General features: G+C 41.0%; 1 protein-coding gene across 23 annotated transcripts in view; it reads right to left on the bottom strand.

The window, feature by feature from the left end:
• EML1 (EMAP like 1) overlaps window positions 1-27,202 on the bottom strand; it is a 121,834-nt gene that overhangs the window by 72,212 nt on the left and 22,420 nt on the right. For 18 of the 23 annotated variants that reach the window (XM_079308146.1, XM_079308147.1, XM_079308157.1 and 15 more), the window contains exon 1: window positions 7,069-7,359. The exons of the other annotated variants lie outside the window; for them this stretch is intronic. In XM_079308146.1, coding sequence (XP_079164272.1) covers window positions 7,069-7,135 — 67 coding nt within the window. In that variant the 5' untranslated portion in view covers window positions 7,136-7,359. Of the gene's footprint in view, window positions 1-7,068; window positions 7,360-27,202 lie in introns of those variants that run through there. 23 annotated transcript variants of the gene reach the window in all.

Below are 27,202 nucleotides of genomic sequence, written 5' to 3'. Positions count from 1 at the left end.
CTCCTGTCCACAATCAATTCTCAGTAGCAATGCTTCATGTATTGACCTGCAACAAATTATAGAAGTTATACTTAATACCAGAAAACATTTATTCATTCCTGTTTGCAGGAACCTTGATGTAAGTTTCCAATCAAATACAGGGTCTATGCTGTTAAGAAATGCAAACTGCTTTTATCACAATGAAGTGTTTATTTCAGATTTTAAATCCAAAAAGGCGATTAGTTTCTACATTCCACAATACCTAAAAACAGTTCTAGAGATCACCAATGCTAGTTTTCAAATGAATATATTATAATTATTCAACAATCAGTCATTTCAAAGCAAGAAGAGAATATGTTGGACCATGTCAGATTTTACCCTTTGGAAGTAATGGAGTGTGGACAATCTCACTTAATTACTTTCCAAAGAATTAATTTAGTGAAATCATGTTAACATATCATTATCCCCACCCCATCTCCCTAAAAAACCTCAGGGAGCTACTTCCACGTTTTAATTATGTAATGGACGAACATTTTAAATGGTGTTTCATGGAAGAGCATCTTCCACAGCTCTTTTTGCACTCCCTCTAAGCTTTCACAATTCCTTATGCTTGCCCAATTAGTGTCATTTGCAAAGAGCAAGCACCCAACAAAAAATGTAGTCATTACACTCCTTCATACAACCTTCCTACTTATTCTCTCTCATCATCCCCAAGATTTTAGAGATCAAAAGACAGGTTCATTATTACAACTTCACAAAACTTCTCTTGACAAAAAAACTGCTCATCAACTTTAAAATCTTCATCGTAAATTTCTAAGGAAAGGACAAAGAAGAGGGAAGTCAGAGTATTAAAATGTATGTCACTGACTGGTGCACTCCCTCACTGTCTCCTCACGTATATACACTTTTTAATAATGTATTTTCAATATAATTTTAATCCTTATTTGAATTATTTGCATGTGGTTTAAGGCTCAATAAAGGATTTTTAGATTTGCTATTTTTAATTAGAACTTAAAACATATATTTTATCAGCTCTGTAAAGTATTATTAAATTTTTTAAAACTCCTTGAAGATCAGATAAAGCATGTTTTTCTGCTGAGAGCCCAATGCTTTAATTTGCAATTCTGTCTGTTGTTTTATTCATGATAAAATACTTGATACTTGTAGTTTCTCTCCATATTTCTAACACTGACACAGATTCTCTGTTGAGGTTTGACTATCACTAGAGGATTCTCTCATGACTGGTCTACATTTTCATTTGTTTTTAGAAGTGTAGTTTAAAAAAGGAAAAAAAATGGGGGGGAAAATTAAATTCCAGTAACTATAATTAACACCATTCATGACTAACACAAGTGTTAATAATTCATGTTTTGGAAATAAATAGCTAATTAAAGGCAACAAATTCAGCTTACTTATATAGTATCTTATTAGTAATAATAGTTTGAGCTCTAATAGGCTAACAATATATATTGTGCAAGTGTCCATTGCAGCAAGTTATTTTTAATTCATAGCATACTGATTTATTCTGTATTCAATGACTGCACATACCAACAAATAAAAGTGTTTCTGTATGCCACCTCTCCCTCCCCTTTACTCCAGTAGTGAAGAAAAATATTCCAGAATCAACTTATACTCCATACAGCTCCAAAATGCATAAAATTAACACTTAATGTAGAGTCTAATTCAGCATTTCTTTTAAGAGTTTGACTGCAAGAGCCAGAACAAATCTCACTGAAAGAAAAATCAAGAAAATGCTGTTTAAGCAATGCTTAGGTAATAAAATCTGTGCTACAAAAATGGCAGAAGCTTCAAGTGAGGTATTGCCTCCATTCCTGAGTTCAAAACATGCTACTGTTCTGGAGAGAAGAGATCTAGAGATGAAACATGAGAAAACCTGATTTGTCCCTTCGACTCTGTTGTTATGGACTGAGAAAAACAACATGAGTAATGCTATTAACATGTTTGCAACATCTTTTTGAACATGCTTGCAACACCTTTTCCTACATACACTGTGTGAATCTGCCCAGAGAAAAATGAGTTAAATCCAATTTTGTTTTGCATTATTGCTAGGAAGTGATCCCAGTAAAAGAAATTATAGTCTCTTCCAGCCCTTGACAGATTTGAACTGGTGCCCTGAAAGCTACAAGGCTCAGCTTACCATTGTTCCTTCCCAAACCCATTCCATATTGTGTGACTTTGGTCCAGCTGTAGGAAAAGGGTAACTGGCTGCATTTAGGAAAGTTAAGGAGAGGAAGTGCGAGAGTCGAATGGGAAAGAAGAGACAACTACTAGAATAATAGTGTCCATACAGATTTCCTGTTTGTGGTGCTCACTTCCTCACTGACAGGCATTGCTACACTTGCAGTACAGGAGTTGGAGAGAAGAGGTACAAACATTCATTTCGTTTGGAGAGAAATGATGGAGAATTCAGAAATGGTGGAGAAGCAGAAAATTCAAATTGTAAATAAATTGACTAAAACTGAGTCACACAATTTACTTTTCATGATTTAAGAGTGACATTTATCAAAGCTATTACCTGTCAAAAATCTTAACATGATTTAGTTTTCTGGGGGCGGAGCGAGCCAAAAGGAACCATTACTTTTTAAGAGGTGTTTTTTTTATTATTGGTCTGTTCAGCCTGGAGAACAGGAGACTAAGAGGAGACCTCATCACAGTCTACAACTTCCTCATGAGGGGAAGAGGACAGGCAGCCACTGCAGTGACCAGTGTCAGAACTACAGGACACAGCCAGAAGTTGTGTCTGGGGAGGTTTAGGCTGGATTTCAGGAAAAGGTTCTTCACCCAGAGGATGGTTGGGCACTGGAACAGGAAGTGCTCACAGCCCCAAGCCTGACAGAGTCCAAGAAGTGTCTGGACAATGCTCTTGGCACATGGTGTGACTCCTGGGGATGGTCCTGTGCAGGACTAAGGGTTGGATGATCAATGATCCTTGTGGGTCCCTTCTAACTCACCATATTCTATAGCACAGTTGATATAAATTTAAATTTTTTCTAACTCTAATTTTTTTTACTAACAATTACACTTCAGGTAATCTGTTAAACAGAACTGTAATTAATATCATGGAGTCCCTTGCCAAATACATAAATTTCATTAAAAAGTAATGTTTCACACTGTTTTTACTGCTTTATCCATATACTCTAAACTTGAAGCTTCTGTCAAACAAGGCACTTGTGGTTGCAGGAATGGCCATTTGAAAGCTATGATTTTCACAGCAGCCACATGAAGGATATTTAAAAGATGCTACAAGTTCCAAAGAAATCATAGCTAAATTTTCATTTCCATCTTTAAGTCTACAGAGGCATTTTGTAGGAATCCCAGATTTCACCCTTTACATTTCACATACGTAATAATCCTGCCCATAGCAATTACTCTGGTGAAGGCTGTGTAGATAGAGAATAGAGAGATAGGGAGAGGACCTACCTTTGTAGTCAGAGGACCCACAAAACTCTGCCCACACTGTACATGTGTTCCCAGCTTGTCTATAATCAGTACTGATCACAGCTGCAATTTATTACATCAGCTGGAGGTGAGATGAGCACTGTCTCTAATTCCAGTGTGTGTTTTGTATGGTAGTGGTTCATGTCCAGTATGGTTCTCCCCATCAGTTTTTAAGCAGATGCTAAAAGCCTCAACACTATCTTGCCTTATCAGTATCCTTCCACTTTTACCTTCAGCTTAAATAACACATGACTAACAACCTGATGGACTGTAGATAAACACACTGGCTTCCTATCTAAAAGTAACTTCTATACCAAGAAAGGTATCTATAACCAGGCACAGTTAATATTATCCAAGCTTTACTTTTTACAACATGCAAAAGAAACCAACAGAGTCCTTCATTACCTGGAAAGTGACATGTAAGTTGAGAATCGTCCTTGGGCTTTAAGAGGAGTTATTTTAGTGTCTTTCTTAAAAATAAACAAACAAACACAACAGGCAGAGCAACTAACAAAACATTTTGTGCATCTGAAGACTGTCCTCTGAAACTGAAGAGGGAAATACCAAACAAACCAATAAATTTGATAAACTCCTCCAAAGCAGGCAAGTACTTTCTGCTCAGTTTACAACTAAGGAAACTAAGGCATCAAGAATAAAACAACTTGCCTAAAATCACATTGGAAGTTTGTATTTCTTGCTTTGATGTTATCTCAGCTTGACACTTGTGTTCATTAACACAATGTTTCTCAAATGCCAACTGTACTATTCTGTAAAAAGGAGTTTGAAGAAAGTAGGTGTCTTTGAACTAGCTGTGCTAAATATTTGGCCTAGATTTCAGACATGCAGCTCAAAACTAACATATTTTCCTCACCTCTTTCTTCACTCCTTTCCTTCTCCATTTACCTTATTTTTTACACATCACAAGCTGCAAAACCACAATACTAAATAATAATGCAAACTAAATCTGCATATGAATGAAGATCCAAATTCTTCTGCTGAACCCAGGGCCTTTTCTAGAAAAAAAGGAGCAAGTCTGGGGCAAATCTGCTCTCATATTAACTTTTGTCTCCCTGACCAGGTCCTCCACCAGCCAAATTCCTGCTCCCTCATCCCCATTGCAGCCTCCTGTCCACTACTGCTCCCTCCCTCCCAGTCCCCTCTTGGGCTCCCACCCACTCCAAACAAGGAGAATGTATTGAGAAGTGGGAGAAGCTGCAGCCATCCTTGGCCCAGGCTAGACCTTTGTTGCTACCCTACAGATGACCCACAGATATTTTTTCAGGAGCACAGCCTGTGCATCCTGATCTTTTTAAACAATAATACAGGCAGTCTTTATAATTTCTTCTGTTTGAGAGCACCACAAAATTGCATCATGTCTTTTCTTGTACAACTAAAATTAATCCTATTCAGAACAGGAACCTTTACAGCATTCAACAATGATCACTTTGAGTGCTTACCAGCCATTTAGTTTCTCACTTTACCATATACTGAAATCATATTGTCTTTCTATCTCTACCACTTGCTTGCTTTGTTTGGTTTCTCCTATATGTCTGCCCCAATCTCAACTTCACATAATTTTTCATACTGCCCATTATACTTGCAAGAGCTTTCCACTTCCCTGTAAAGCGATTTTATCTCTCACTTTCCAACCTCAAAATCCTCACTGGCATCCTCTATTTGTATTTTCTTCCTCATGGGTCATGTGTGAAATACACAACTACCTCAAGGCTGCACTTAAAGGCCTGATTATCTTTAATTCCTCATCTCATTTAATATAGTCTCACTGAAGGCTAACTTGTAAAACGAAGAGCTTCTGAATTCATCCACTTTCTTTTATAAGCACAGAATAATACAAACTTACAACAGCTCTTGAGGTCACCATCTACAATGAGACAAAGCTAAGCAAGTAATTTGTTCTAGAAACACATTCTAGAATATAATACTTAAGGATTAACTAAGATTTTAAAAGCTATGCATGGTATAAATACAGCTTCTTTCCATTGAGTATAATAGATGCTCAAAGATACCAAAACAACATGAGGGACAGTCCACAGGAATAAACTACTCTGCTTTTTCAAACTATTCAGAAAGTGATGCTATTCCTGCTCCCACATGCAGGCTACTGTCATGATCACTGTAAAAGCAAAGCCCAGGGATTTTGGTAGGAAGACAGCTTGCTTATAAATGGATTAGAGTATAAACTTCGAAATACACTGCTGTATGTTTCCTTATTAAAAATGCTTACAATGAAATACTTATTAAGTTTAGGCAAAACAGGCATCTGCTGTTAGTGTACAACCCCCGTACACAGTCATAGTTTTCTCTCCTGAAGAGCTCCAAAAATACAGTGTCACCACACAATGAACAGCCCACACACACAACTCCTGCTGCCCTGAAAAACCTGCTCCCACAATCTCCAGGTCCACATGTATCAGTTTTCTGCAAATCTGTCCCTTCCTTGCACCACAGCACAAAGAAAATAATGTGAAATCTTCATATCTTCCAAGGAAAGAGGCTGCTATGCCTGATGCAGTTGCTGTCATGAAGCAATTTCATATGAAGCTGACTCCAGCTGTTCAGACAGCAGTAGAAAACAGAGACCACTACTAAAATGTAGAGGAATAAGAGATCTACAAATATGAAACATGAGATTATGAATGCTCACAATTTTGCTGCTAGAAAGCAATAACTCGTATCAAAGTAGGGTATTTTGAGATTATAGTTTGCCATGAAGAACTCTCTGTAATATTTAGAATAGCTGATTTATTTCCCCCAAGGGAAATATCAGCTAGTGGAATAATCCCAAGTACTATGCAGGCCAATCTCCAATACTGCCTGCGAGGATACTTGCAGTTCCTCATCTCCTTCCTTTTTTATGGCCCATACTGCAGCCTGGCAGCTCCCCTGTCATGCTGCGACCCAGGTGACGCCACCACCCCAACAACCCCTACCCTAAAAAGCAGCAGAAAGGAAAGTCAGTGAGTGCAGGCCAACTCGCGTAACTCCACTCGGGCATCTCGCACCTCAGCATCACCCGCGGCTGCCGCAGCGGCGCCGGGTGCGCTCGGGCGGCGGGGGCGGGCAGGGGGCTGAAGGACACCTGAGCCCCCGGGGTCGCGGGCAGCTCGGCCCTGTACATCTATATAAATACAGATCTTACACATATGTACATGGTTGTTTATATATATACATATATATATTTATAGGTGTACGTGTTTGTGTGTTTGTTGGCATACGCGCCAAGGAGACGCGCAGCGGTGGGTGATCGCTTGAGCTCCCAGACCTGCCTTCGGGAAAGATGCACACAGACAGCGATGCCATCCACACACGCACACGAATCCCTGCACGTTCCCATGAAGGAGGTGCAGAAGTTGCTGGCAGAGGCGCCCCGAGGGCTGGCAGGTTTCCCGCCGTATAACGGGGGAGGCTGAAGGGGGTGAAGTTTCCTCTCTCCTCCTCCTCCTCTTCCCGAGCGGCGCGGCGGAGCCGGGTGGCCCCGGGCGGCGGAGTCGCCGGCGGCAGCCCGGACCAGGCCCGCTCCCGGCGCTGCCTTCCCCGCGCCGGCCTCCGCCTCCGCCCCGCCGGAGCGCCGGGACCCCGCCGCCGGCCGGGGGCGGCCCCCGCCCTTACCGTTGCAGAACTGGAGCAGCGAGGAGGTGTCGTAGAGGCTGCTGTAGCTGGAGAAGCCGTCCTCCATCCTGCCGCTGCGATCCCGGCGTCCCCTCGGCTGTCCCGGCGGCCGCCCGCTGCCTGCTCGCCCACACGCTGCGGAGCGGAGGCGGCTGGGGCCGCGGCGGCCTCGCTGCCTGCCTCACTCAGTTGCCATGGCAACCCATTCACTCCGCCGCGGCTGGGGCGGCGGCCGCTCCGCTCCGCTCCGCTCCGCCGCCAGGGTGGGGGGAGCCCCGCGGGGCGGGCCGGGGCCGGGCCGGGCCGGGGCGGGGCCGCGCCGTCACCGCGCCGAGCGCCCGGGGAGGCGGCAGGGCGGGCGGGGAGCCGCGTCCTTCGGCCGGCGCGGCCATCTCTGCTCGCCGGCGGGCCGCGGCCGAGGGAAGGAAAGAAGGACGAGCCGCGGGGTCCCCGTGCCGCGCCCGGGCCGAGGTGGAGCGGGGACACTGCCCGGCCCGCCCCTGGCCCGGGGTTAGCTCCAGAGCGGCCGTGGGCACGGTTCGGGCCGGAGCTCCCTGCATGCGGGGCAGGGCTTTGCGGGGGCGGCCGTGCGGCCGGGGAGCGCCCCGTACACCGCCTCGGCAACCTCCCTGAGCCTGGGCATCCTCCCTGCTTCTCAGCATCCTCCCTGTGCCTCGGCATCCTCCCTGTGCCTCGGCATCCTCCCTGCGCCTCGGCATCCTCCCTGTGCCTCGGCATCCTCCCTGTGCCTCGGCATCCTCCCTGTGCCTCGGCATCCTCCCTGCGCCTGGGCATCTTCCCTGCTTCTCAGCATCCTCCCTGCGCCTCATCATCCTCCCTGTGCCTCGGCATCCTCCCTGCGCCTCGGCATCCTCCCTGTGCCTCGGCATCCTCCCTGCGCCTCGGCATCCTCCCTGCGCCTCGGCATCCTCCCTGCCCCTCGGCATCCTCCCTGCGCCTCGGCATCCTCCCTGCTTCTCATCATCCTCCCTGCGCCTCGGCATCTTCCCTGCTTCTCAGCATCCTCCCTGCCCCTCGGCATCCTCCCTGCTTCTCATCATCCTCCCTGCTTCTCATCATCCTCCCTGCGCCTCGGCATCTTCCCTGCGCCTCGGCATCCTCCCTGCGCCTCAGCACCCTCCCTGTGCTTCATCATCCTCCCTGTGCCTCAGCATCCTCCCTGCGCCTCATCCGAGGCTCCTCTCGGCTCTGCCACTGAAGCAACAGCCTGCCTGTAATTGCACCTTATGCCCTCCGCTGATTTCAGTGGCGATTCTCCTGGCTGCAGGATGGAGCTGTCACGATAACATTGGAATTGATACTCTCTTACAAAACCAAAAAGAATTATATACACTGTGATTCCTGGTGCCTTTTTATACAGTTTAAACAATGTAGTTTGAAGTGTGATACAGTTTCCCAATACATGTTAACTGTTTAATATGTTTTTATCTAGGTACGTTCGTAGTGCCCATTCATGGTGAGATGAAGGTAGTGGTCCGAAACCGGTGGCTAGTAATATTGTAAAATTATTTGATACATTTAGGGCTTCAGTTTCTGTGCTAAGAGATGTTGAAGTGTGCAGTGACTAAATGACATTTTCAGCTCAAGCTCCTCAAGGGACACAAGCGAAATAGTTCATTACATATCTTGAAAAATGCCGAAGCACTTAACACATCATGTCTTCAGAGCCCAGTCCTTCCAGGAGCTTTTTGCAAGGCAGTTCCACCATGTGGATCCATTTACAGCGTGGGTTTGGTATATGTGAGTCTTTTCACCAACCACTAAACCACGGCAGTGCTAACACAAAAGTATGCCATAAAATTAGGCAGAGATATCAGTTCCACGTTAAAGTGGAGTGAAAAGTGCTCCCTTCTGAATTGCCAGTGCCAACACTGGTGGAGTTGAAGTCATCTCCAGCACAAGCACTTACCCAGCTTGCTGTGCTTAACTTGTATCAGACAAAAATAACTGCATTTTATAACTGTGCACTATAAATAACAGTAAACTGTGGTACTTTAATGATATATTAAAAAAAAAAAAAAAAGCACCAACAAAAAACAAACCAAAACCAGAGATCAAAAAATAATAGAAAATTACTTCAAAAATACGAAAGCTTATAGGTTTTCTCAGTGTTTTAAATGAATCATGTTTCTTATCTTTAAAGTTAACAGAGAGCCCTTAGGTTTTCTCATGCCATTTTCATTTATAAGCCATCAAACATTTCAAAGATGTTATATTATTCTTAAGCATTGTACACATGCAGAAAGACATATATAGGATTTTTGGAAGACAAGCTGCAACAATAGAAAAATTAAGCTCATTTTCAGTAAAAATTTTTACTAAGAATTTCCTATATTTTAAAACATTATTGCCATCATGTGGTCATTAATTTTGAGGTTGAGATGTGTTTTAATATGCTTATTTTCCACCATCTTGAGACAAGAGGTGTGCTCGCCATAAAATGTCAGTGTTACTTTAATCTCTATCTCCTTCTGATGTGTAAGTTTTGGAAAATAAAAATATGAAACCTATGCTATCTAAAGGTATTATGTTTGTAGTAAAAATTGTGTGGTCAATGAGATTGCTACAAAGATAAGAGAAGTATATGCCCAGTAACTTTCATGAGATTTGCCAAATAGGACAAAGGCCAGAAAGAGGCAATACAGTTTGATTTCAGAGAGTAGAAATTAAAAGTCACTTAGAAACTCAAACTAATCCGTTAGTAAAGAGATACAACACGTAAAACCTTAAAATAGATTTTCCACTGAAATCAATGGTGAAGGTGTCTGTGAAGCCTTTTAGCTCAGCACGCTGCAAATCAGCTCAGAGATGTGACAGAAAATGGTCTTGGCTCCAGTCTCCAGATGCTCTTATGATGCTCTTATACTCTGAGAGCAAGGGTTAGGAAAGGGAAACACTTTCATACTTTAATGGTTTTGAGACCTGTTACAATCTCATTATACTAAACTGCGCCACAAGGCACAAACTGAAAAAGGAATTCTGTCTGGCTATGGGAACAATGGGACAATGAGACACTAATGTGTCTCTGTGAATTCTTCTAGTATGGTGAAACAACAAAAAAATTGTCAGTGTCCATTTTTCATTATACTGTAGCCTTCACCATTTGTACATTTCAAAGCCAGTTCCTTGGTAAGTGTGAAACCATAAAGGTGGGAAAGTGGCATCCTGAACAGCACAGTGGGGCTGGTATATCAGGAAAGGATTTTTTGCTGTGGGCTTGTGCACATTGACTGCTGGCACTCAGAAACAGTATGATGTTACATTTTTGAAAGCTGTATTTCCTACCTAATGATTTAACTTTTGTTTGTCTTGAGCAGTGTAATGTGAATGACTATTAGCTAAGAGAGAATAAAAGAGCTTTCAGCCACCCCTCACTGAATTTTCAGGAGTTAATATACTCTAATGCTAGGACAAAGAAGGCTTGCTTTCACTCCCTGTTAACAGGCTGTAGTCAAATATCACCGAATCACAGAATATTCTGAGTTGGGAGGGGTTCACTAGGATCATTAAAGTCCAATTCCTGAGAATTGTGATGTTCCCTATATCCCTTCCTGAAAACAGCATCAGGCTGCTTTCACCATGTGGTGTAGCTTGGACAGCCTGCCCTTCACAGCTGCCCCTGGGTTGTGCTGAATGCCACTGCTTCCATGGGCTTGTGTGGGGAGAGGTGATGGCACTCGCTAAGGAAGGACACTGGGGTTTGGCTGTCAGTGGCAAAGCCCTCTGTGCAGAGCTGCTGCTGGCACCAGGTGCTGTGAGCCCTTCTGTGCAGAGTTTACAGGAGGTGAAGGCTCAGTTCACCACAGAGACTGGAGGGCTTTTCTTTCAGGTCAGTGCAAAGCCTGTCTGCTGCACAGATCAGGGAAGCTTGGATGGCTGCTGTGCACACTGAACATACATTGTAGCTAGAGAAATCTTCATCAGGCAAAGCATCTAGCACCATCAGCAAATGTGCTGTTTTTGCTAAAATTTATCAGTGGATATAATTATAGCATCTATTTTACCATGACTAACTTCTAAAGATCCCCTCAAGCTCTTTAGCAATCATTTGATAGGTCACATTTACTGCAGCATGATCAAAGGGAGCTGAGCTCATTTCTGTAGCTCACTGTGTCTCCATTTAACATGTGAGAGTCCATTTCACCATGCACAGTCTTACTTAATGCAGCTGTTGGCCTCTGCTTGAGCCTGGAAGCTTTTAAACTGTATGTTTGTTCAAGTTTTGCTTTTCTTCCGTGAGTCAGAAATTTCATCCATTAAAAAGCTGAAGCACTGCAACACTTGGTGCCTGGGCCCAGACTGCAATCCAAATCACAAGGTACTACGTGTGTGCTTCTCCCTGAACCATCTCATTCAGAGCCAAAGAAATGGGCATCTTTTCCAGCTGTTCATCCCCAGCACTTAGATGTTCTGAAAGCTGGCATCATAGCACAGGCACAGTGCCCTGCCTCAGCCTGGGAGGACACAGTGTTTTGACAGAAGCTGGGGGCTAGGGCTGAGCAGCAGCAGCATGCTGCACACAGCAGGAGCCCTGGGGAAGGAAGAGCCAATGCCTAGTTTAGGCACTAGCAGGATGAGATCAGCACTTAGCAGAGACAGCTCTGGGGTTAAGTTTTGGATTTAGCTTCCTGAAATCTGATGAAATCCTGATTTATACTGATTTTTATTTTTAAAATTGTTTATTTGTTTTCCCTTTGTATTCAGAAAGCAGCTGGAATGTTTGGATTTTTTTAAGAGAATTTAATGTAGTGAATATATTATCTTCAATCTTCAAAAGTGGCTTTTTTCTCACTGCTGAGACTGTCTCCAGGTATTGGCTGTCAGGATCCCATCATAGGCTCAAATAAGGATTTCCTCTCCTAGTGTGGTAGGAAAGGAAGAAGTGTCTTGCTGCCCAGTCTCCTTTGTGAGAACACTTCAACCACTGGAATAATCATTCATTCTAAATAGCAGGACTCCAGTGTTTCAGCCACAGCAGGGAGCTTCATGAATGTCACTACAAAGCAGACTTCATGCATGTGGGAAAGATGGGGTATAAGAGGAGGATCACCATTATACCAGCACAGTCTGAGTGCATTAAAAATACAATATAGCAAATGTGGGATGAAGCCATCAAAGCCATGCAGGTTTAACAATCCAAATGAAAATATGTCGCAGTATGTCTGTGTATATCATGTTGTTTTGAACTACATGTATTGGAATTATGGAAGTTTCCCTATAATTAATAAGAATAGTCTTAATCATACTGCACAGGAAAAAAATACTGCTTTGCAGATTGGTTAATTTGTAAATACAAAGAGAAGACTTTGAAGATGAAAAGAATAATGCTTTCCACATCTATGACTCTTCCTATTGGGAGGCTGCTCAGCCAACACTGATGCTTTCAGATTTGCACCACCTCTTTGAAATAAATGTTGGCTTTATTTGCTTGTTTGGAAAATGGGAAGAAAAACATGACACAGCCAAAGTCATGCTGGGAAGTCTGTGACAGAATCAAACCAGAATAACTACTAGCTATTGCAGCAACTGCAATATGAGTCTACTGAGAATTCCCTGCCTGTAAACACCAAAGATACTACTTGTATGGTTTGTTATGAAATGCTTTCAAGCACAGTGCCTGCAGTAGAAACACCCTTCATTTTGCCCTCTAACACACTGGGTTCAATGCACGTCAATGTCTGTAATGGCCAAGCACAGACTTGCTACATCCACAGCTGTGACATTGTGACTTAAAGCTGATATGAAACAAAATGCACTACAGATACACAGGAATGCAACTCCTGTTCCATATTCCATTGCAATCTGCAGATGGGAACAGCATTTCTGAGATATTAATACTCTGTGGGATTGATGTGAAGAGGCGCAGTGATGGATGGCATCACACAAAATTATCCATCCACTCTTCAAAATTACTCCTTAGAAGTTTTCAGTTATAACTCAGTTCTGTAACCCTATTTTTGGTGACTTCAGCCCTCAATAGAGGCTGAAAGCTTCTGCTAGCAGAGCTCTTTTAGATCAATGTACCCAGGGGCACAAATCTTACCTCCTGTGAGAGGGGCATCTCTGGTTTCCAGAGATCTATTTTATGCATATATTGAAAAAATATTTTTTTAAAAATTTAATGTCGAGTTATACAAAGCCACAGCTACATATATCTACACCTACTGAATTATATTAGAAAATAATGAGACTAGAGTAAGCTATGATATAGACATATTTCTTTAAAAGTATGTTTAAATAACAGCATAGCAAGCGGATAACTTAAGGTGTGCACAAAAATTGCCATTTTAAACGAAGTAGTTCTACAGTACCCATTCTGTTCACCTTTTAGAAGGAGCATTTTAACTGGACTGTAACAATTCACACAAACATGTAAAACCCAGAAGTACGAAACAGGATGTATGTCCAAAGGATACATCAGCTATACTCTGAGAAAGAAGTCTCTCCCTTCTGCAAACAGGTTCCCACAGTGCCTATGATGAGAGGGAAGGATCTCAGCACTCTATTTTATATTCTCTGGTCAGTAGGATGGTGATTTAAATTTGTGCTTTACCAGAACTGATGTTCCAAAATTCCCACCTTCCCATGTCACTGTTTCACTCTTTTTGGGATCCAGCACAATCAAGGGCATCTCATGGGAACTGATGTGTACCAGGAGAATTTACTGTCATACCCATAGATAACAAAGCACACATAAAAACGTATAGGTAAGACAAAGTGCCATGTTGGTTCAATATATTAATGTTAGAAGGGGAAAGACAATCTCATTTATGGCACTTCTACATTTGCAGTTATGTTACTGGAAATTTGCCCTGTTACGGAAAATGAATGATGGCAAACATCTTCTGAGAGATAGATGGAAAAAAATATTGTATTTCTTCTAGACATTTCATATGTTACACTTGCTTTTAGTGAATGATTTATTGGGAAAACTGATTTGTACTATTAAACAAGTCATAGGAAGTAACTGCAGAGAGTTTGCCTGTAATTTTAACTCCTGTCATCTCATAAGCCCATTTACCACTTCAACTAACTTAACTGGCTTATTCATCCCCTGTATCTTTCCCCAAACATAATATTAGTTCTGCCAAAAGAGGTATGGGAAGAAAGAAAACAGGCTTTCATTTGTATGGTGTGGGTTTTCTCTGCAGGGCCCATAGCATCTCCACTGGTTCAAACTCACTGAATTTCCCTGAGCTTTCCTTGAGTGGGTGGAGGAACAGGAGAGTGGATTGCAGCATGACCTACAAGGGCTAGGCAGGAATTTCAACCCACTACACTTATAGATTCCTTTGATATCTTACAGAGCCCAAGACCACCTACATTGAGACCTTCATCCCTCCTCTGCTTTTGCTGCCTCAGTTTATTTCTACTTTCTCCATACAAGATCCCAAGACATAACCTGGGGATGGAAGGAAATAGTTAAATCATCAGCTAATCTAAGCTTGGCTGGCTGAAGAAAGAAGCAATAGGAAATAATCCTTCCCAACAGTTTTCAAGATTACTTTACACTGATTTCCAGCATGGGCTGTAGCTTTTATTTTTGTGGGTAACTATAGTTCTGAATTAAACATTTTTATTTACTTTGGAACAGCATTTGCCTTGGAAGAAACTTTTTTTTGTTTGTTCTGGTCTGTGCAATCACCCAAGGCCCAGTGTGATCAAAGCAATTCTGTGTTAAATGTTCAAAGTAATTTCTGCAGGTCCATAGCAATTGCTATCCAGAATTTTAGATAAATTTCACTTTTGAACTCCTTTGAACATATAAAATGTAAGAAACAAAATGCAAGAAAGGAAGTGGTTGAACCAAAGAAGCCTTCACTGAATTACCCAGAAACATAAATAGGCATTAGGGTTTACATGGCAGGATCAAGTCCATACAGTAATAAAATATCTGGCTTTGGGAAAAGAATTCTGGTTGTTCTTAAAACACCTCTGCCAGCCAGTGCAAGGTGTAGGATTACTAATCCTCCTCAGGGTAAGCCATGCGTGGCATTCTTCTCTTTGGTGGTGGCATTCAAGAGAGTCCTGGATGGAGGAAAAAGCAATAGGGGCAATAATGGCAGTGTGTGAATGCAGCCCTGAGAAGCAGCCCAGGCCCTGCTGCCTGGCTGCCAGCCATCCAAGCATGAACAACAATCGTACATTTGTCTCAGATACCAAGTTACCTAATTTTAAAAACGTTTCCTGATGCAGCCCTTTAATTCTTAAGTATTTCACCACCTGACAATTCTCTCTCAAGCTTTCAAAGAAGCAAGAGAAAACCATAGCTGCAGATAACTGAAAGAAAAAAAAACTAAAAGGATTTTGTCATTAGCAGCCATAATTCAAGGAAAAAAGGGCAAGAAGTTCTTTTCAACTTTTTGATGCCAGATAACCCCTCATTGTCTCACCACTTTCTGGCAGAATAAATGCTAGAATAAATAACAGATCAAAACTCAAAAGAAAAATAAGTATTGTACAAGCAGATGCAGCCATGAACAAGAGAATTAGGAACATAAAACCCCTGCAGTGTGCACTGGCTGATGAAGGGCTGGGAGTTGCCAGGGTACTCTGTGACCACCATGCAGTCCAAGCTAAGTTCTTGCTCTAAACATCATCCTTCAGCCCTGCTATGCAGGGGTCTGCCACATTTTCCTTTGCATTCTTCCTCTTAAACAGCTCTTTTTTTTTTCTTTTTCTTTTTTTTCCCCCATATTAGTACTGTTTAATGAATGTTTTGGCCATAACCAGCTTGTGGTCTATTTTACAGATGTCTGAGAAATCTTGCACTGAAGAATTTTGCATCTTCTGCCTAAACCATCCCTTCAGACAAAGATTCCCATATTAAGGTGAATGAGTTTCCCTAAACTAAGGGATGGGTAGAATAGGTCAAGGGCCAACTCTTCCTGTGTAACCTCAGAGAGCACCATCAGCTTCAGCTCTATTCTTAGTTTAATTCCTGTTTTATTTATTAGAAAAGTGTTACATAGCTTTGTGGCACTATACACAGAAATAATTACAAATAACCTAGCTGCCTAATGCTCATCAGAGACTCCATTCAACTAAAAAATCTTTTGGCAGAGTCAAAACTCTGGGTCCAGCTTTGTCAGATTTAAACATCCATAGTATCTTCTCATTCTTTCATGACTTCTTTTATTTCAAGACATCAGTAGATATTTTTTATTCAGCAGTCATTTCAGCAGGGGGAAAAGAGTTTTGCAAAATTGATGAATTAATTTTTTTATGAGTAATTAAGAAAATAAAGACATTTCAAAGAAGTTGATGGCATTCATTTCAGATAAGTAAGACATTTTAAAGGAAATTCACATAAGACTGTGGTAAAGGACATTTTTCCAACTTCACAAATGCCATTAAATGTCATTTTATGACCATCCAAGAGTAAGGAATAAATAATACTTTGTGCTGGAAAAGAATACATGTGACTCATGATTTTCAGCTGTTGTAGATGTGAACTTGTGGAAAATGATGCAATTAGAGGCCAGAAGCAGAGCAAAATATCTGTTTACATTCAGCTCTGCTGAGCATATCAGAATTGCTGAAGGGCTGGAGAAAAAAAATGTCATTTTCTCTTTTGCTCATGTCCTCCATGGGCTACATTCTACTTGAAGTTACTTCATGTTCAAGCAGTAAGGGACAGTCTTGATATGATTTAGAATTTTTTATATTTTCCATTTGTCTGATGAAGTGTTTGCTATGTCATTCATTCACCATTTTCTTCCATGTGAAATTAGGAAATATGGCATATGAAGTCTGAAACCCAGGGTTTTTTCCATCTCTGCATGATTTCCCTTGGAACTCAGAAACTCAGGTTCTGCCAGTGTAGAGGAAGGAGAGGAAATGTAGTAATAAAGTTCCTGGCTTCATCACAAGCCCCTTTCTGACCTGACATGGGGAAAGTGTGTGGAAAAGGATTGAACTGTTCGGGGTTTTAGATGAATGGCAGAAGTATGTCCATGTAAAATCAGAAAGAAAAACCCACAAAACAAGACCTAAGCAGGGACAGTGGCTTACAAGATGTCATGCTACAAATGCATAGGAGGAAGGCCAGGAGAGTCCTGCTTCAGTCTCAGGGGTGCAAGGCAACTAAAGACATGAGCAACGGGATTGATGACTTTTTGTATCTGTCTTCATTAAAGCTGTATTTCAACAAACATATTAAGACAATCTTATTGCTAAAACATGCAGTTACATCTTCCTTGCTTCACTGCACTCCCAACTCCTCACTGCTTTCCTTCATCCCTCAGTCACAGTGATTTGTAAGGACTTGAAGAGATCTGGATGGGGAGCTGGTCCAGCTGAAAATGAATCCAGCAAATATATGGTAGTTACTAAGATCAATTAGTTCTGCAGTTTGATCCATCTCTTAGCTGTACCTCAATCAATGTTTTATTTTAAATTAGCTATATGTATTAACTTCTTCACATGATGCTTAAAGGGCAGATTGATTAAATCTCTGAGTGGATGTTTAATGTGTCAGAGGAAACAGGAAAACGTGATCTGTATTTTAAATTGGGAAAAAAGAATAGCAGATTATTGATCAGTTGATTAATTAAATTTCTGCTCCAAAGTTTAGGAATTTTTTAGACTTACATGTCATGAGTGCCTGCGTAATAAAAGGGAAGTGGGTAGCATTCAGTTTTCATTGTAAAAACAGTCTGTCAACCCAGCTTAGCTCTTCCCATGCCTGCATTGTGCTGTGGATGGGGGAAAAGGAGTTGGTGTCATGTAACTCAACTCCCATAAGGCTTTCTGCACACTCGTGACACTCTTAGAAGAAAATGAGGAAACACAACCTTGCTGACCCCAGTCCACCTGTTCAAACAGGTGTGAGATTGTTGAGGTAACCATAGATAAACAGTGTGACAAAATGGAAACAGGTATGAATTGTGGTTCTGCACATCTTCCACCTTAGTCCCACTGCAATCCATGTTGTTATTAGTGATTGGAAAAGGAAGCACAAGACATACTGTAAATGTGCTGATGGCAGCTTGGGAGTTCTGCATGTATACTAGTCAATAAATAAATAAATTTTTTTCAAAAGTCTTGAAGGAACTATCTTTAAAAGCAAGATAAAATATACTAAGGACCAGTACAAGGGACTACATTTAGACAGAAATTATCTGCAGGAAGGTGGGTAATAACTGGTTAGAAAATAGCTTGACTGAGGGTGGACCACAAACTAAATATGGAGATGTGTTATGCAGAGTGCAAAAGGCAAGCAATATAACACAATTGATAAATAGTCCTGAAAATGGATGAAGAAATCTGACCACCCTATTTAGCATTGGTAATGCCTCAGCTGGAACATCAAGTCCTGTTTAAATGGTATCAACAATGATTCTCATTCAGGTTAGACATTAGAATAAAAAACTTTTCCTGTCGTAAAAGAAATAAAACACTGGGGTAAGTTGCCTGGGAGAGGTAACAGGGCTCCCATTGAAACCATTTTAGGGAGCTATATGTCCTGTTTGATGTGATGTAGCTGGTCCTGCTTTGGGTCAGATTGACAAAATGAACTCTCAAGGTCTTTTCCAGCCTGGGTTTTTCTAAGAGTTATTAAACTTTCTAGTGAAAAGTAGTTCCAGGCATATTTCCATGGGAACTTTGCTGTTGTTTTCACATGAGGTTCACAAGTAATTGACTGGTACACCTCAAATAATACCAATTTAGTTTAAAAAAAATCTCAGTTGCTATGAAGCTGGAATGTAAATTACGATATTGTTCCATTGGTTTCTGTGTGTTCTGAGGATATCAATTTTTCCCCATTTAAGTTATTGGTAATATATCCATACTGCCTCCAAGAGCAGCTTGTGAAGAAAACAGTTTTGTTAACATCAGACCAGGAAATAATGGATATGCCAAAAAAACAAGTCACTTTACCAAGTACTCATGTGCAGTGCTGCTATTCTGAGGGCTAGTGATGAGAATCAGCATTTCTTCTCTCAGTCACTGGTGTGTGTCAGGTCAACATGAAGCAACTACAGCTCACTAGTGCTTGTTATAAAATGAGCTAATGTCTCTTTCATTCTTATGTGGGTACAAAGCAGAGTCAAAACTTAGCCAAAATATCATTATCACAGTTGAAACAATGAAATGCCAAAAGCCTGAGCAGGCATTAGGACTGAGGTGTCCTCACTATCTGCTTTTCAAACAGTACATGGGATACCTGGGACTTCATTTTTCTGCTCTGTTCCTTTTTTTGGATGCACTCCCTTAATGTTCATATGGACAAGCTGATGAAGTGGAAAGGCAATTTACACTGACTGAAGTATCTGTTTTCAGTTAAAAGCCACTATTTGCTACATACACCTATGGAATGAGGAGCTGTCATTGCATTTGATGCTCCTGAGCATCTGTAATCAGCACATCTGAAAATATTTTAAAGTGAATTCAGCCTATATATGTCTTCTTATCACAAAGTATTTCTAGGGACAGAAGGATGTGTTTGTACTATTCCCTTGTATGAAATGAAAGGCATTTATGTATCTCTTTTGTCTGCATTCACACACACCTACACATAAAAACATTCTGTCCTCCCTTTCCCTTGTGAAGAGTGATGATCTAATATGATTTATATCTCAGTGGCACAGTCTCCTAAACAGGCACTGAAAATGATCATTAACCTTGAAGGCTAGACTATCTATTTCCTGTACTTGTCCTTCACTGTGCTAACAGAAATAGTTTCTTCAAGAGAAATTTGGCTTTCTCATTGCCTTTAAAACAATAAAATATATTAATATTTTATTTATTTCTGAACCTAAACCACAACGTTTAAACTTACATCTTCACTAAAAAATTGAGGTTCGGCTTGGGTATCATAGTGTGACATTTGAGAAAGCTGTGGCATTTGGATCTCTGTCCAACAGAGGGAGGTGTTCAGAAACATGGCTTTGGTCCAAACTCTTTCTAAGATTAAGGAATTCAGCAGAAGGGCAGAGCAGGACACATACAAATGCATGTGAGCAATACATGCCTTACTATTGCAATTCAACTACTTTAGCTGCTCTCTGAGAATTCAGGTGTGGAGTCACTGCTGCTTATAGATTCAGATCTGCTCAGAAGGTTTAAGATCAATGGATTTTTAGATCAGGCAGGTGACAATATCACCTCTGTTTTGAAAGGGAACTATGAAGCTCTTAAAAAGAATAAGCACTACTTATTTCATATCAACTTTTTGAGGTAAGATAAACTCAAGCAGAGGTCCAGTCTGGCAGGCACTTGGGATTCGGTAAAAACCTGAGGTAACTCGGCTGTGCTTTCCTCCCAGGCTGTCTCTATGGCAATGGGAAAATATTGTGAGGTATAGGAATGAAGGGAATATGACTCAGAGAGTACAGAAAAAGGAACATTCAGAAGCATAATTCCCAATAGGCATAGAGTACACTTTTCAAAAATACACACAAATCAAAGAGAATCTGCTGCTGCTTTGCCCCAGTGTTTTTACTGGAGCATGCAATTAATAAGTAAGGAGCCATAGTGCTGCATATTTTCAGCCCCTCTATTATCAGAGGGAAACAGGAGCTGGTGGTGAAGGAAACAGTGGCACTCTGCTCTGCTCCTTTGAGTTGTGCACCATTCTCCACAGGGCTGCCATGTGGCTGGAAGTGTGTTTATCAGGAAGGGACAGGTTTGGACAAACTCATTTAAGTCAATGTGCTGCTTCTGTGGCTTTTGCAAGTGCAAAGGCTTCTCCTTTCCCTTGTGAAACCACAGAGACCACAGGAAGCCCCTGTGTGAAGTCCCTGTCTCATTGGCCTGGGTCCCACCACCAAATTGGAATTTGGCCCAAATAAAAAGGCAGTAGGCAAGGCAAGAACCATCCTGCAGGGAGACATCCCTACTGAGAATTGCAAGAGCAAGAATTCCCAGATCTGTGCTCTGACTGGCCCAGTACCAGGTGGTCTTCAGCTTGCCTCACAACAAGCATTTATAAAATAGCTTGTCCTCAGAAGAATTTCCTCCCCAATTTTCCTCTTTAGTTATTTAGTCCCAGGAAGCACATACACACACACATATATATATATATATATATATATACACACGAGACAAACTCAAGTGGATATATTTATATACGTAATTTTTTTCTTTGTTTAAAAAAATATTCTACCTCTTGCAGCTAATAATGATTTCATGACCTGTATTAGCAATAGCCATTCTCTAAATCATTTATGCTTTTGGCTTCAGTAGCACTCTGACATAGCTAGTCCCACAGGTCAGTTATGCATTGTGCAAAAAGCCTTTCTTTTAATCAAATCTGTGTTCTGCCTTTTACTTAGTTTAATGACTCTCTACCCTTGAACTCCAAGAAGCATCAGATTAACTGCTCTCTCTATAGCATTCAATTTTTTCCTACATCCCTCTTAAGCTTCCCATCCAATTTAACTCCTTCAGTTATTTCTGCCCTGAAAGAGGTGAGAGATTCCTTCCTTCTGGGACCTGTAGAATTCTGGGACTGTCCCTAACCTTCCCCTCCTGACCTGCAAGCTTCTGCTTTTTCATGAGAAATGCAGTGAGCTGATGCAGTCCTGGGCAGCCTTTGATCCTGCTCCCCTGAGTTTTACTGTGGGAGGTACAATGAGGTCCTGAGGCATCAACATGATTATACTGTATTCCCTTACTTTAAAGTGCTGGCCACCAGTATTGTTGCTCAGCAACATGAACTGTGTATCACTGCTGGCTTCATTAAACTTTAAAAATATTTTTCCTTGCCAACTCAAATAAATAATTGACGATGATTTCACTGTATATTTAGCATGTCCATTCAAATTCCAGTACGGAAGTAAAACAGTTTCATATACCTAGAATTAAGAAGAAATGACTAACACTGGCTGTAAAGTAAAATGCATGGCTGAAAAATACTTACAAAACAATTTGTATATTGCTCAAAGCCACTGTATCAAATAAATGTCCAAACCCTGTAGTTATTTCTTTATTGAGCGTGCTGCACCTTCTTTATTATTGCAAAGTTTATTTCAAATCTTATTTTATGCTTTCTCTGTAGAAAAGACTGCAACAACTAACCTTTTAACTACTTTATTATACTATTTATTTGCTATAGTATGCCAATATTTGCTAATATAGGCAATTGAACACATTAAAAAAGCATAAATAGAGAAGAGCGGATTTCAACACCGATATTTTCTGGTTGAGTAATAGGGCCTGAGGTTATTCAAAGAGAATGGGTTGTAAAACTCAAGTGTACTTTCTGTCATCTGACTGATGGATTGCTTGTTACTCACCTCTAGCATGGGTCCCAGCAAAAATAAATTGCTGCAACCCTTATCAGTAGTTTCTTTTCTATTATATGTGAGAAGTCCCAATTTTATCTAATTGGTGGCATTACCAGAACATTTTTCTGCAAATACAGAAGCTTTCTGGTAAGTGCAATTGCTACTTTAACCCATGAGAGGTGCAGTTAAATGCATGCCTGTGAGCAGAATGGAGAGAATCTAAGCTGGGAGCTTTGGAGATCTCCAAGCTAAATGACTGCCAAAATAAACATGACTGGAGATAGAGGGATTAATCCTGTAATCCTCACTTAAGCAAAATTCCTGCTATCTTCAGTGAGATTCTCACTGGGGAACAGCTGTAGAAATTGGCCTAAATGAAGCAGAAATGAGAAAGGCCAAATTCTGCCTCTGGGTGTGAGCGTGTGACTTCTGTAAAACCTGAAGTGTGACACCCTGGGTCTGGGATAATCAGCACATAAATTCTCACCAAGCTCTACAGTACCAAGACTTCTTTTGGTATAAATATGAGGCACATCCATAACCCCACAGGGAAATGTTTATATCCAAGGTTCTATAAACAGTGAGAATACAAGTGCTAACTAACATTCAGAAATAAAATGTTCATTTTATTAAAAACCGTCTCACAGATTAACCAATCCTGGAGTGTTTAGAGCATTTCTCTTCACTGAACTCAGAATTATTGCCCCCATTTTCCATCTGGGGTGGAAAACTAACATGCAAAATTAAGGGATTTTCCATAGACCACACAGCAAGTGATTAGTATCATGGGGATGAATTAATCTTGGGTGTAAATCCATAAAGATTAATGGAGCTCTAACAGAGATTAATTTGGCCCATCATCTCTAAGGATAGCAAAACCAATTAGATGATGTCATTAATCTTCTGGTTTGTAAAGGACTGTTTCTTAAGCAATACTGAAAGAAAGGCAATAAAACAGGGATGACCAAAGGATCCACTCTAGCAGATGAATTGGTTGTTCCTTGGCAGCAGGAGCCTTAAACAGTGACAGCAGCCTCAGTGTGCCCTGAGGCTCCCATCCCACGGAGGAATCATTTATTTGAGGATTGGAGAGTCAGCCCAGACTTCAGCCACTCGTTAGGTTCATGCCTTTTCTTACGGCACGACTTCCACACAACTGATTTGGAGTCAAACATATTTGTTGTGGCCCTGGGAGCCCCAGATGTCCTATGGAAAGTAGCACTTGAAAGATTCATTCATTTTAAAGCTTCCACTTTTGAGCTGACAAAATATTAAGTATCCCATTAGAAAGAAGCCTGTAAGAAGAAATCAATCCAAAATCTGTATAATTCACTTGTTTTGAGATTTTGGGGAAAAATTCTTCTCATTCATTGGTTGTGACAATGCATATTTTCTCATCTTAAATTCTGAATATATTTCTGGTTCTTGCAAAAAAGGATCAAAACTGGCCCACAGCAATTTGCCTCAAAATTTTGATTTTAAAAAGAAGAGAAACAGAAATGTTTTTGTTAAAGGGTAATGACCAGCTATAAAAAATACACACAGAGCAGTGATGAACAGAACAACAAAAACCATAGCTGCCAGACCATGGTTGATGGAATTTATGGAAAAAGAACATCTGTGACATTGGCAAGGTCTAGCATGAGGACATTGAATAGCAGATAGTGAATTTGTGCCTGAAAGTTGTGTGCATTACCTAACAGGCCTGGTAAAAATGTTCCACTGGGATGTTGAAAGCAAAACTTGGCAACAGAGAGATCATTAAAACCCTACTGCATAGAAGCCTTCATTCAAAATGTAATAATATGTATCAGGTTTTTCATTATTGTTATGAGAAAGAGTATTCAAGCTGTAATAGGGATCTTCCCATCACTAGTTCTGCCTGGGTAAGTATTTAATGGCAGAGATTCCATAATCGGGGAAATGACTTAAAACTCCTTTCATGGGGATGTTCTTGGATGAAATAAAACCTCATTCCTCATTTTATATACTGTAGGAGTTCAATTGAGGTGATGGGTTGGGCTGATAGTGCAGCTCCACCACAGAGGGATGATGTTGTGATGTTCCCTGGCACCATGGTACAGAAGCAGGGCTTTGAGGGGCAGGATTTCAGCTTCCCCTGGCACCATGGCACAGAAGCAGGGCTTTGAGGGGCAGGATTTCAGCTTCCCCTGGCACCATGGCACAGAAGCAGGGCTTTGAGGGGCAGGATTTCAGCTTCCTTCTGCACCATGGCACAGAAGCAGGGCTTTGAGGGGCAGGATTTCAGCTTCCTTCTGCACCATGGCACAGAAGCAGGGCTTTGAGGTGCAGGATTTCAGCTTCCTTCTGCACCATGGCACAGAAGCAGGGCTTTGAGGTGCAGGGGTTTCAGCTTCCTCCCCACCCTGCTCACCACAAACACTTTTCAGGAATATAATGACAAACTCCTGCATCTATGTATAAATAAAGAACACTGGGAAGAGACACAATACAAGCACCTAATGAGAAAATGAAAGAAACTTGAATTCTGGCAGGGGCTCTCCAGTACAGAAGATGGATGATAATGTTTGATAATGTCTCTGAGTCAGTGTTCATGATGGGATCACATTTAGGAATTTGTACTGCTCAGTACTGGTGCACATAAGCCTAGAAAATGTGACGTGGAGAATTTAATCAGCCAAAAAGAGTAAATAAATGCACCAGGGAATGTTCCCACATGGTATCATCTATATTTCAGAAGGGTAATGAAAACAACAGGAAATGTGCTTCAGAAAAAGCTGTCAACTTAGGCCATGATATATAAATAGATAAAGAATGTCCATTTTAATATCTTCCTTCAACAGATGGATCTAAAGAACTATTTTGAGAAATGTTTCAGCACAAACCTATGTTTCCAGAAGCCTTTTCAGACTACAAAATGAAAATATTTCTATCCCAGTTTTTTTCTCATAATTATATTCAATGGTAGAGGGAAAAATATTAAAAATATTCTTATAATAAGTAGCCATTATATTTAACATTTTAATTTCTATGCAGAAAGAAAATTGTATTTTGGTAGGCTAGCAAGCTTAAAGCTAATTTTCCTTTTATTTTAGGCCAGCTTTGTCATTTGTGATTAGAGGAAATGGGTAATGATCACCATTTATCCAAGCTTTCTAAAGTGCAAATTTATCTACAGCACAAATATACCTGCAGTGCTACAAGCACAGGACCATGTAAAGCCAGACATTAAATGTAAAACTGCGCAAAAGCAGTGCAAAAAAATGCAGTAAATGTAAACCTGGTCATGCTCTCTGCTCTGGTAGAGCCAAGGTAGGAACTGAGTACAGATACCTTATCTCATCTTCTGCAGGTAGTGACAAACACTGCATTACAAATATTAGCTTTATACAAATAAACTTCTATTAAAAACCCTATTTATTGATCAGGGGAACAAAATCAATACTTTAGTAATGTGATGAGCACCACAGTAAAAACACCTGATTCAAAATCTAAGTTATTTCATAAAAAAAACTGCATGTAATTACAGCTCATCTAGTTAATATATCTTTGTTGCCTCACTTAAAATATGTGTTCCAGAAATAATTTATGAGGAAGATACATGCACAATTATAGTAACTACTGCTTCACAAGTCCAGTTGTAAATATTAAAAGTCTTGGGGAATATCAGAAAAAAAGCAGTGATGGCAATTGCTTCTAAGCACTGTGAAGTTGAGTGGAGCCCAGACTTTGTCCTGTAAACAGTGTTTGCTCTTTGCTGATCATCTGATAGCATGGCACTGCTGATTTCACTGGGAAATTAACTCTGGGTGTGGTTTAGGAACAGAGTTACAGGCACCTTGAAATGAATATATTTATTGAAAAGTCTTTTATGCTGTAGTTTGAATATATTTGATACTATTCAGAGGTTTACTGGAGCCTTTGTTTCAGACTGTAAGCACAATGATGGAAACATTTATTCCTTGCCTTGCATAGATGTTTACTGCTATGTATGTGGATTGTGGAGACACAAATGAAAAATTTGGCTTACATCACCAGAGACATGTCATTTTCACATACCCATTTTACTTCCTATTTACAGCAAATAACAAATTAGCTTCTCACCACATTCTTGCTAAGTAGCAAGGAGCTTCAGCTGCAGTGGCAGCTTGTTCCATTCAGAGGTACCATCTGAATCACTTGCTACCATCCCACAGTGCCCACTGAGGGATGTAAAAACATCATCCCTGAAAATATTTTGGAAGATAATACTGATCTGAAGCAGATAGCACAGGTCTGTCCCTGCCAGTCCTCAGGGATGGTACCACCTTGAGCCCTGTTTTGGAGGGAACACAGTGCCCAGAAATCAGAAAAGGGAATTCTGGTGCCCCAGCAATTCAAGACACAATCCCCTTCAGGCACACAGCTGTCAAGGGAGTAAATAGGAAGATGAGACAGACCATGGTCTGAAGTAGATCCCACAGAGTTAGTGTCCTTAAAGCATGAGCAGCTGGTTAATCTGATTAGAGGAGATGGAAAAACATCTTGAGGGTGACATGGCCAGGAGGAGAACATCACTATGCAATAAAAGCCAGATAAGTGCCTGGGTGCATGCATGGCCCAGTGTCGACACCAGAAATGTGCAGGAGGCAACCCAGCATGATCTGCACAGCTTTGTGGTACCTCCAAAAGCCACTGTCACCACCTCCCATGGTCCCCTGCATGCTGGGAAAATGTCAGCTCCAGCACTATGATAGAAGTAGTGTTTTTCATCCACATCTTTATTTTGAACACACAAGAACCCATGAGGATGGATTCATCACATCACCTATTTTAGGGTACTTTTGTTAGAAAATAAAAATATCTTATCTTCTACAAACTCTGGCATTCGACCTGCCAGCTGGATAGCTTCAGGTAGA

Source organism: Erithacus rubecula, assembly GCF_903797595.1.
Source record: "Erithacus rubecula genome assembly, chromosome: 6".
NCBI classification, from domain to species: domain Eukaryota; kingdom Metazoa; phylum Chordata; class Aves; order Passeriformes; family Muscicapidae; genus Erithacus; species Erithacus rubecula.
This window is presented reverse-complemented; position numbering and strand designations above follow the sequence as displayed.